This window comes from Carassius auratus, chromosome 19 (genome assembly GCF_003368295.1).
Source record: "Carassius auratus strain Wakin chromosome 19, ASM336829v1, whole genome shotgun sequence".
Taxonomy (NCBI): Eukaryota; Metazoa; Chordata; class Actinopteri; order Cypriniformes; family Cyprinidae; genus Carassius; species Carassius auratus.
In genome coordinates this window covers 8,363,475-8,374,700 of record NC_039261.1, presented here as the reverse complement: position 1 = coordinate 8,374,700, position 11,226 = coordinate 8,363,475, and the positions used below count along the sequence as shown (strand labels likewise).

Here is an 11,226-nt window from a genome sequence, read left to right as displayed (position 1 = left end):
ACCAATGTGCGCTGCATTCGATGCTGATTCTAGCTCATCTATATGAAAATCAGTCTGTTTTGCCCAAACCTGTATGAATGTCTTCAGTGAACCACACAAGAATATGTAAAACACTAACAGGATGTGTCTCGGTCACCATTCCCTTTGATTATATGCTTTTTATTGTGAATGGTGACTGATGCTGATAGTCCCTAAAATTGTACATAATATATAATTTTATGTTCCACGAAAAAAAAGTCATACAGGTTGGGAACAACACTTTTTTTTTTTTTTGAAGAAGAAGAAGAAGAAGTATTTTTCATCCATCCACTAGGTGATGCGAAAGATTTCGGAGCAAAGAGAATTGTACCAGAGAAGAAGTCGAGGACTAAGGAAGCGGCCTAACCGGGGAGCATTTGCGTTAGAGCATTTTTGTGTATTAACGTAGATTTTTTTTCCCAAGAAGTAATCGGAAAGAAGAAGGATAATTTGAACACAATAGTTTCATGTTGAGTGCACTAAAAGCGCAGATCACTAATTCGCTAATCGTGTGCTAAATCTTTTGCAGGCGAGGCAACGTTAGGTGCGTCGCAAATATTATTTATTACGTAACATTAGATGTATTTAAAATGCCAAGCCTAATACGTTTACTTGATTCATGTTTTCTTTGCTGCATTTATTTTGCATTGCTTGACCAAAAACATACTGTAGGAATAGCACTCACTCAATAACACAACACTGTCTTATTTTAGTTAGGAAAGATGGCCGATTTACTGACTGTGTACGACGACGAGCAGGCCAACAGCTTCATCGACTGCACGGTAAACCGGTCTCATTATGACCCTTAGTGCACACAATGTTATTCATGTTTCCCCTTTTAATTAACACCATGTAAATTCATTGACCTAACTCTGTGGGACTATCGATAAATGTTGTTCAAATGTTGTCCTCAGATCTGCAATAAAAGAATACGGGGAGACACTCATTACAAAATCCACGTGACCACTTTACAACATTTGAAGGTAAGGAGAGAAAATCCAGTGTGTGACTGAAAGTACTAATAATAATTGACAATAACCAAACACCAAATCAGCATATTCAATTGAGTTTTTAAGAAACGTGGAACAGGCTGCTTAAAATTAAGCTCTTCCATCACAGGAATACATTTAAAATTAGTAAATAGAAACGATTCTTTCAAATTGATTTCACAGTATGTTTTATTGTATTTATGACCAAATAAATGCATCCTTTGTGATAATAAAAGGATTTTATCACCATTGAAAATATTACATTTTTCCAAATTTGTTGACTAAGTAATTTTATATTTATATGTTTTGAAGTATCATTTCTAATATATTTTAAGTGGTTTCAGATCATAATATTTCAATGTGTTGTTTTACTCACTTTTCTGCCTTATTCAACTGTAGGATTTCTAAGAAATCGAGGTAAACCAGCGAACAACATTTTGCCTGTTCATTTCTTGTCTTAGACACTGTATACACAGTATACAGGTTATGTCTGAATTTCTTTACCTGTCCATAAAAAAAACTGCTCGTTCTTTTGCTTTTAAAGCAAATTAGGAGGAGTTGTGTGGACACTGGGGTGTTTTGGACTGTTTGATTACAGTTTGTTTTGTCTTTGTCTTTACTGTTAGACAGTAAGATACCAGTGTGAATACATTCCATTTTGAGAACCAAATGCACTTTATCATTTTAGAGGTTTATCTTTTTGCTTCAACAATGGTTTCGATCCCCGAACCCTTGTTTGGATTTGTCATGGAACCCTTGTCATGGATCTTCAATCTCCAGAACAGATGGAGCTGCCTGAAACAAGAAGTATACTCTTGTAAACTTCTGTCTATTTGAGAAGATTCAAGAGCTCCTATTTGTTTGTAATTTTAGTCTGAGGGCATCCTCACACTAACCAAATAGTTGTCATCTGCACTAAAATGTGCTGTAGTTTGACAGCCTATAGCCAATATGGCTGTTGTTGGTCCAGCAAGAAGACAAGCTTCTTTCCTAGACTGCTAAAAGATGATTGAATGCTGCGTGCTTAATGGCAGGAGTTGTCCAAATCTACCAGTTCCAGTCTGATTGGCTGGCCACAATGTTTCCATTAGTCTGTCTGCACAGCTTTTCTTTTAAAGTTTTCAGCTCTTCCAAAGCTTGTGAGATTCTTGCCGTTGAATCTTTGAAAGATACTTGAGTGACACTCCTCAAGCACAATCACATATTCAGCTTGATTTCAGATTTGTGCTTTGGAAATAGTTGTACTTATCTTTGGTCAAATGGGAATTCCGACCATACACATCTTCCCATGTTATATCTGTTTTGAGTATACTTTGTGGGGTATGCTGTGCCATTATAGCTACTGGCTGCTAAGGGCTGGACCGTAAATAATCCATATGTATTTCTGTTATCACTTAGAAGCTTGGTTGTTTTATAAAATGGCACAGAGTCCAGCTTAAATCCAGGAACACATTTTCATGTTTGTTATTTTGAATGACTTGTATCAAGTATGTTCTGACTGGACTCTGAACTTTCTCATTCAGATTTGTTTTTTATTTTGAGCTTTTCCAGTTCCACCATGGCATGTTACTTTTGTGAAATGCCTCATCATTCATCTCAGTTCCTCTCATGAACGAGTGAAACCCTACCTTGTAGTTTTTTTTCTGGAAGCTTTGGGGTTCATTTTCCCACACCCAATGCTTCCTTCATCTTAACTGTACTTGTGGTTCTTCAAACTTGATCTTTTTGTCCAGAATGAGGCACAGTATGGTTTCCACAGAGCACCTGGGGTAAAGTGCCTTAATCAAAAGCCCAATGATAAAAGAAGGTCTCCCCTATTGGGGCGTGGACTATCTACCATCACAACACTTTGTTGCTTGTGTGTTATTAATCTGTGTTTACTTTATTTCAGCATTGCAAGTAGGTCCTATGAAGTGCACATAAGTAAAATGTATAATCACCTGTGCCTGTTTTTCCTCCACTGTTTATCTCTTCAAAGAAAGAGGACACCCTAGCTTCACAAGGTAAGTAGTAAAAGTTACAACTTTATCCAGAATTACTTCTATTGTCTAGGCATCTCACGGTCCCTGATTCTATTGGATTTAGTGAAACACATGAGTTTATGATATTCCTGTGATTAGTTCTTAATGTGATAAAATAGATTAAAACAAGTCAGATCAAATTTTGTTCAGACAGGGTTATCATCAATGTCATAAGATTATATGTAATGTCCCGAAGTTAAATTGATTTATTTGTGAAAAAGATTATTTTGACATTTATGTGCTATTTAAAAGCACATATACTGTATCATGTCAGGAAATTCAACCGAAATCTCAAGGAGTTTGTAAGTATCCAGATTGTCAGGTGTCATCTCATAAGTTCCGAAGAGTTTCCTTAGAGAAGGATGTCCTTCTCTCATTAAAATGTGTGGACATTACAGCTTTTAAATCTCACAGGATTCAGCACTGATGGTAGGAATCATCACAAGAACTGAAGACCTAGAAGACATTTTTTTATTTTTTTTTTGGTCTGTGATGGATTTTGAGACAAAAAAGAAACCTAATCATGTTGGAATCACACAAACCTGGATTTTTTTTTATCCATTAAGTGGATTTTTCATGGTTGCAGTGAAACCATGGAAGATAAAAAAAAAAGAATAACATTTTTTTGTTATTCAAAGAGTAAGACCTGTATCCATTACAGGATTTTAAAGGAAACATGGGTTTTTCAACTTCAAATGGAAAATGCAACCTTCTTTTCTTTCCTATAATACCACGCATCCGAGTGAAACGGCTTCTTGAATGAGAAAAAAAATGGGGCTTGAGTTTGTTTATCAGGATTTGATAAATCGCTGCGATCGTTTCATGTCAGGTTGTTGTGTTGAAGTAATGAAACTAGTTTCACTATTGGACAACCTTATCACCCTGCCCTCTCTTCTCTGATGTGTACTTTGTTGCAATTATGTTTTAGATTTAAAGATTATGAGGACATGTTTAAAAAAATATTAATGATGACGTGCACATAGATCTGTAATATTTTAACTCTCAGGACTTTATGGTTCAATTCATTGTTTGTGCCCTGCAATAGGTTTTTCTTTTTTTTTATGTTCACTTTGAGATGGTTAACTTGATTAACCCAAAAGACATCATACATGTTTTAAATAGGACAGTGCTTCCAGTGTGCTCAGCAGATTAGTTTTTTTTCCAACTTCAAAGTGTCCCCGTACAAATTGGTGATTACCAAAGCAGGCATTGAGGAGAACACGAGAGGCATGCCATACACATTATGTGTATGGACAGTATCACAGGTGGATAAGTATGAAATTCTATAGCATCTGGTTTGGTCACAATCCTGGGGATACTGTTTTGCCATAGCAATTTGTAAATGCTAGTACAATCGGTGTACCAGCTCATCACCAAGCCTGTTTCTTGCACCATGAAAGATCACTTTGCTGGATGCTGGAGGATTTTCCCAAAGCTTCATAGATTCCAGAGATGCCCATATGGATTGGACAGTTTGGTCTTGTTTCAGCATTATTCCACATTTCAAGATCAGATTTTCTTTCATCAAGTGGTGTCTGTCATGCAAGATTAAAAATTGGCTGGACTTCCTGGATTCTAATGGAAATGTGAGGTTTCAGCACAGATATGGTGGACGTAGCCATTATAAACCAGTTCAAAGGATGACTCAAGAACTACTTTACCTGCAAAAAAGCCTCAGAGCTAGATCAACGGCCTTAAAGCAGAAACAATATTTGTGGAAATGAATTTTGTCTGTTTGATAGTAGGTCAAATAGAAGCAAATACCAACATTTTGTTTTAACACCGAGAGGAGCCTTCAACAGCTGATTTGTGGAAACATTTCCACAAAAAGTTAAAACACTGGTGAATTTGTACCAAAAAAACAATCATTTTTCTGTGATCTGACCTGTTTGAACAGGTAGATACCGCTTATAATAACGTAACGCATGACAATGCACCAGACATATTTCAGACATATTTTGCAGATTCTGCTGCAGTAGAATAAATATAGGATCTTTCAGACATTAAGAATATACAGTGCCCTCCATAAGTATTGGAACAGTAAAGACAAAATGGTTCTGTTTGCTGTAGAGTCAAGAAGTCTGTAAATATGATTAAAAGATGAATATGAGACAAAACTACAAAATGTCACATTTTATCATTGGATGATTCAACACAAACATGTTTTACCAGCTAAGAAGATCAGCACTTTGTTTCATCTCCCTATCTGATGTGAGCATATGTATTGGAACAGTTGGCTCACAGGTCTTTCTAAGTGTTCAGCTGTGTCCTGTTGCATTAATTCTTCAGATATTAAAGCAGGGAATGTGTCTAATCCGTTATATCCATTGCTTCTACATTCTTGCATTCGATGATGACACACAAACCAGGATGAAGACGAGGAAGTCGACTCTGAAAGAAAAGCAAGCAGTTTGGATGCATAAAGTAAAGTGGAAGCCAATTAGAACTATAGGAAAAACAAAGGAGAAATCAAGAGTTTGTAAACTACTGGTGACATCAGCAACCAAGAACGACCTAAACGGCTGAGATAAACAACCGTAGTTGATGACTACTGACCTTAAAATGCATGTCTGTAAAATCACCAACAACCAGAAAGCGGGGGTGATGCTCTGTCAATCTACAGTCCACAGGAGAATTTGTCACAGAATTACAGAAGCTACACAGTAAGATGCAAACTTCTGATCAGCACCAAAAATAGAAAGCAAGATTCTTCATAAATGTGAGCCAGCAGAGTTTTGGAACTGAGTCGATGGACCGAGTCGAACTCCGAGATTAACCTTTATCTAAGTGATTGGAAAGCAAAGGTGTGAAGGAAAAAAAAGGGAACTGAAAATGATCCTAAGCATACAACTTCATCTGTAAAGCTTGGTGGAGGTGGTGTCATGGCATGGGCATGCATGGCTGTCTCTAGAACTGGATCTCTTGGAATTTTGGAATTTTAATGATGACTTAATGTATGATGGCAGTAGCAGACTGAATTTGGAAGGGTACAAAATCATCTTGGCTACCAATATTCAAGAAAATGTCACCAAACTCATTAGAAAGCACTTCATATTGGATCAGCAGAATGACCCAAAACACACTCCCAATTCAGTCAAGGAATTTATCAGGGCAAAGAAATGTAAAGTCTTAAATTCCCCAAATCAATCTCCAGATTTAAATCTGACTGAACATTAAGTTTACCATCTGAAGAGGAGACTAAAGGCAAAACCTCCCCAAAACAAGCAACCGTTAGAATTGGCTGCATTAAAGGCTGAAAAGGCATTTCAATTCATAAGACCAAGAGTCTGGTGATGTCTGTGGACTGCAGACTCACTGCTCTGATTGCATGCAAGGGATCTGCAACTAAATATTAGCTTTTAATCTTTTACATCTGCCTTAAATCAACTGTTCCAATACTTATGCTCACATCACAAAATTAGAAAAAAAATTAGATCTTTCGACAGATTATGTATGTGTCGAAAGATCTAATAATAAAATGTGACATTGTAGTTTTGTTGCTTATTTATCTTTTAATCATATTTGCAAATAACTTGACTCCACAGCAGAGAAAGCAATGTTGTCTTTAATGTTCCAATACTTATGGAGTGCACTGTATATTATTTCGTGTATTTTTTTTTTTCTTTTTTAACTTCTGAAGTGATCATGTTTTATGAGCTAATTGTGTCCTTATAGGAGAGATTCCGAGACAACCTCGACTGCCAGAATGGAATGACATAGTCGAATATTTGGAATACCTGAAACTTGATGAGCCCATCATTGGTAGGATGACTTCAAAACCATTCAAAATTAACATACAATTAAAATATTAGAGTAAAGTGGTCTTAAAGGAATAAGTTAACCCAAACGTTTTGTCATCATTTACTCACTCCACCTCATGTCACCTAGACTGAAAGAAGATGATTTGTAAACCATTTCAACTGTTCTTTTTCCAGTGGGATCCAAAAAAAACATTTGGAATTTGGAGCCCACTGACTTTTATTTTATGGCTAAGAAAAGTACTGAGACATTCTCAAAATATCTTTTCACTTGAAAATACACCACTCACTCCAACTTATTTTTTTGTTCAGGTCTCAACTCCCTGATACAGATTCCAGATCATCTCGCTGACGATGGCAAAACTGTGTTGAAGTACAAGTGCCGAATGTGTGTCGTGGAGATGGACCTTTACAGCATGGTGGCCCATATTGTTGGACGTAAACACAGACAAAAATACTTGGTATGGTGACTTTGTCCTTGCTATACTTTTACCCTTCCACTGTTCGGAGTGAAATAGTTTAAATTTGATCTATCTTGGCAGGAGCTGAAAAGACCAGACTTGGTGACATGGCAAGACAACAACCAGAAACAGCCAGGTCTCGTTGCCAGAGCTAAAGCTGCAGTGGTCGAAAAGCAGGAGGGATGGGGAAAGCCAGTGGTATTATACTCTCAGTGGATTTGCTGCTTGTAAAATGGATTATTTTGAGGAGTTTTGAAAAGAACGCATAGAAAATTTAATTAATATTTATCTGTAATTTCATTTTAGGCACTCAAAAGACCTCAAGAGAAATTCAGAAAAGTTTTTCAAGGTGAATATCTGACCTTTCAATCACCAGCTGGTTTTTCATAGACTAAAACTTTTTTGTGTGTGTGAAGCTTACTTTTTTTTTTTTTTTTACCCTAACAAGCAGGAAGTGATTCACGGGCTAGTGTTCATGAACAACACTACTATGAACAAGACTCTCTTAGGAAGCCTCCTTTCCCTGAACAGGTTAAAAAACAGACGTACCTGGATGAAGACCGACACGGAAGACCCTATTATACAGCCGATGAGTATGACCAGTACAGTAGACCTAATAATCCAAGTCACGCAATCCACCAACAGTTGTATCCAGAAGAAATCCGATATCAAGAACCTTACGAAGATGCTGACATTAGAGGAAGATACTCTCAAGGTGATGATTATCCTGAAAGAGCTGAAAGAGAAATGCATACTAGGCCCTATGCAGACCAGGGTGGACGGAGACTTCAAGAAGACTATGAAGGAGAAAGTCTTAGCAGAGGACAGTTCCCAGGAGGTAAAACAAACCGATTCAATGACAAAGACCTCCGAATCCGCCCGGCAGCATCAGAATATCAGAAAGAGCAAATGGAAGTTAGGCAGTATGCAAGTTATGAAGAGAGAAATCCTGACATGAACCCCATGTCAACGCATGGAAGTAACTTCAATGAGGAGAAAAGGGGGACTGTGAGAGAAATGCACAGCAGGCCTTGGGACAAAGCTAATGAGGTACAAGGTTACCCCCCTATGTTTGAACCCAGAGATCCAAGAACATATTCACACGAAGCAGTTCCAGCTAAAAAGAAAAAGAAGAGCAGATTCTCTGATGCTACCGCAGAGGAAATCGCACTCGCTCATTCGAGGTGACGGGTTGATCCTTTCATAATCATAATTGTTGCTAAATATTATGAAATTTGGTGGGTGTATTTTTACACCAGTTTACATAAGGCTGTTGTGTTTCATGTTTCCTCTTTATTTTCTTTTTTTCTTTTTACTAAATTCTCTTTTCAGACATTCAAATAAATCCACCCTAAAAGAGCAACCAAGAGGAGCACCGTTTAGAGCAAATCCTCCGGTAAAACTGCAAAGACATTTACTCTTGTTTACACTCAAATCAATCGTGTATTAAATGTTCTACTTTAAGATAACTTGTTTATTTAAATATGGTGTATAGCTATTCCTATGATATACTTTATCATGGTTTAATTTACGTGCATTTTAATTGGGCTAAAGCAATTTGGCTTGTTAAGATGTCATTCAAACGCTTTAGTCCATTTCTGTGAAGTCAGACTAATACTGTAATAATATTGCAGACAGATTCCAGTGATTTTAGTAGGAATACAAGAGGAATTCACTCATTTTTACCTTAATGTTAGCAGATAGTGTGATTGTAGCTGTTCTTTGTTTTTAGCATGGACTGTATTCACATTAATTAAACTACAGTTGGTAAACTACATTCTTCACATTCAAGACAGATTGATGTGCCATATGTATTCAGTGTTTCAAATGTTTAATCTCACATTGTGTCATATATATACTTCAGTAGTCAGATATAGACTGTGGCTAGACTATGCACTAACCAACTGTAGCTCCATTATATTGGTGAGATATAAATTAACTTAGTGTTTGTTGGAATACTTATTGTTTTGTTTTTTTCAGTCGTTTAATAACCAATTTGTGGATTCTGGAAGTACATCCCATCTTAATCCGAAACAGGAAAATGTTCTGGACATACTTGTGAGTGGAGAATATTTGACAAACAAGAAAAAGACTTCCGAATAAACTGGAGTTTTCATTTGAACATATTCTGTTTCACTTACAGAGTGACATCAAGATTGATAATATGGACGAAGCCAGATTTCTTAAAGAAAGGCTGTGCACCGTTTTGAAGGAGTTTCAAGAAAACAAATCCAGAAGTGCTGGGGTAAGCACCGTGCTATCTGCTAAGAATGATTTTCATTTAATTCAGTCTAAATAATTGTTCTCTATTTGTCGTCCTTCATCTAAAGGGCCATACTTCACAGCCTGTCAGTGATCATAGAGGGGTAGAGCAGACACGGGATGATCCAGATGGCATGCATTTAGAAAAGAGAGGTTTCCAAGAGGCCAGACGATACGATGATGATCCCAGAAGTTTCCAAGAATCCAGACAATATGGAGATGACCCTAGAATGTTTCGAGAGGTCCGACAAATTGGGGATGACCCCAGAAGTCTTAGCGAGACCAGACATTATGAAGATGATTACAAAGAGTCAAAACGATTTGATGATTATCCCAGTGGTCTTCAAGAAGCAAGGCCATATGCCAATGATCCCAGAGAATTTCAAACGACTATGATACAAGAGACCCCACGAGATCTTCCCCGCGAGAGGAGACGTTATCATGAAGATCCTAGACAAAAGGAACAACATTTTGAAGAATATTCAAGAGCAGAAGCTTCAAGAAGTACTCAAGAAACAAGATATTATGAAGATGATTACATTGGCTTTGGAAATGTGGATCCTGAAAGAAACTGGGGGCGTTCATCAGAGCGTTATGAGAACAGAGGCCAGGAAGATGTTGAGAGGGGTTATCAAGGTAGTCATACATGCAATTTTTTCATATGGTTTTTTTGTCTTCCTTAGGAGCAGATGACGAGGAATAACCTTGTCATTACAGTGTTTTTAAGTGTTTTTGAATATAACATCTATATAAACTCCTGATTGATTCTTCATGATTATCTTGCTTTCAGAGAGCTTTGGCAAGCATCCCGTTCACTTCCAACCAATCTCTCAACAAGAAGAATCAAGGATGTATGCTGGGAGAACACAGCAGCGGTCTCATCTGAGTGACTATCAACCAGGCGACGAACCCTACGACCCGTTCCACCCGTCATCCTCGCCACCTCCAGAAGCGTCCAGCTCCACCAGTCTTGACAAGATTGCCTCAACTCTTCTTGAGCTTGTGGCTCGTAGATAAAGTTAGACTTATCAGTCAGGCAGTTCATTATGTAAGATGGTTGTAGCTTAACAATAGTCTACAGTGATTGATCATCTTTATGTAAATTCTTCCAAAATCATCCAGTTAAGGGAATACTGTGTTCATCCATACATTCTGCTTATCCTCTGTAGGGTGATAGAGGGCTGGAGCTTATCCCAGCATCTCTGGGCTCTCACACACATACACACACTCTCTCTCATTAATGCTGTTTTCAGTTACTACCTTAATTCTCACTGCTTTTAGTTTGTCAAGATTTGTAGCCTGCTTGCTGTTATGTTTTCAGTTTGGTTTTTGTGCTATGAAACTGTAGTGGCTTTTGTTCAAATGATTTAATAAGACCGATGATTGAAAATAAACAGTTCAACCAAATTTTAGCGGTCCTTTTTTATATACTTTTTTTTATTCTTATTATTTAATAAAGTTACATTGGTTTTGAAGTGTGGCATATATATTGTAATATAACAATGTACGTTTTTTTTTTTTTGGATTATTATTATTATTTAAAACACCTACTAAAATAAAACTAAAATAAAAATCCCAGCTGGATTCAAATATAATATAAAAGTATATTTTTAACTGTTAATTTTGTTATTGAGACCAGATTGTTATTTGTGTTTGTATATATATGTGTATGTATATATATATCTTTATTTGAATCAACAGACAGTTACATTCACGG

At 36.9% G+C, this 11,226-nt stretch overlaps 1 protein-coding gene across 3 annotated transcripts; it reads left to right on the top strand.

Moving 5' to 3' along the window:
• The first annotated feature begins 339 nt into the window (after nt 1-339).
• Nucleotides 340-10,916, top strand: LOC113119345 (uncharacterized). Of its 3 annotated transcripts, none has more exons than XM_026288755.1 (14): nt 340-562; nt 732-800; nt 933-1,001; nt 2,986-3,010; nt 6,704-6,790; nt 7,099-7,247; nt 7,329-7,445; nt 7,554-7,596; nt 7,699-8,431; nt 8,580-8,643; nt 9,228-9,305; nt 9,391-9,492; nt 9,578-10,145; nt 10,300-10,916. In XM_026288755.1, the coding sequence occupies exons 2-14, from the start codon at nt 741-743 to the stop codon at nt 10,524-10,526; spliced, it is 2,322 nt and encodes a 773-aa protein (XP_026144540.1). In that variant the 5' UTR covers nt 340-562; nt 732-740; the 3' UTR covers nt 10,527-10,916. The 3 variants fall into 3 exon arrangements, with proteins under 3 accessions (XP_026144540.1, XP_026144539.1, XP_026144541.1); XM_026288754.1 differs by having other exon boundaries at nt 7,696-8,431; XM_026288756.1 differs by lacking the exon at nt 2,986-3,010 and having other exon boundaries at nt 7,696-8,431.
• The last annotated feature ends 310 nt before the right edge of the window (nt 10,917-11,226 follow it).

Excerpts from the sequence above, each read along its gene's own strand:
- LOC113119345 (XM_026288754.1), top strand. The coding sequence starts at position 741 with ATGGCCGATTTACTGACTGTGTACGACGACGAGCAGGCCAACAGCTTC. Across the intron at positions 7,248-7,328 it reads AACACAGACAAAAATACTTG|GAGCTGAAAAGACCAGACTT; the intron begins GTATGGTGACTT and ends CTATCTTGGCAG. Across the intron at positions 7,597-7,695 it reads ATTCAGAAAAGTTTTTCAAG|CAGGAAGTGATTCACGGGCT; the intron begins GTGAATATCTGA and ends TACCCTAACAAG.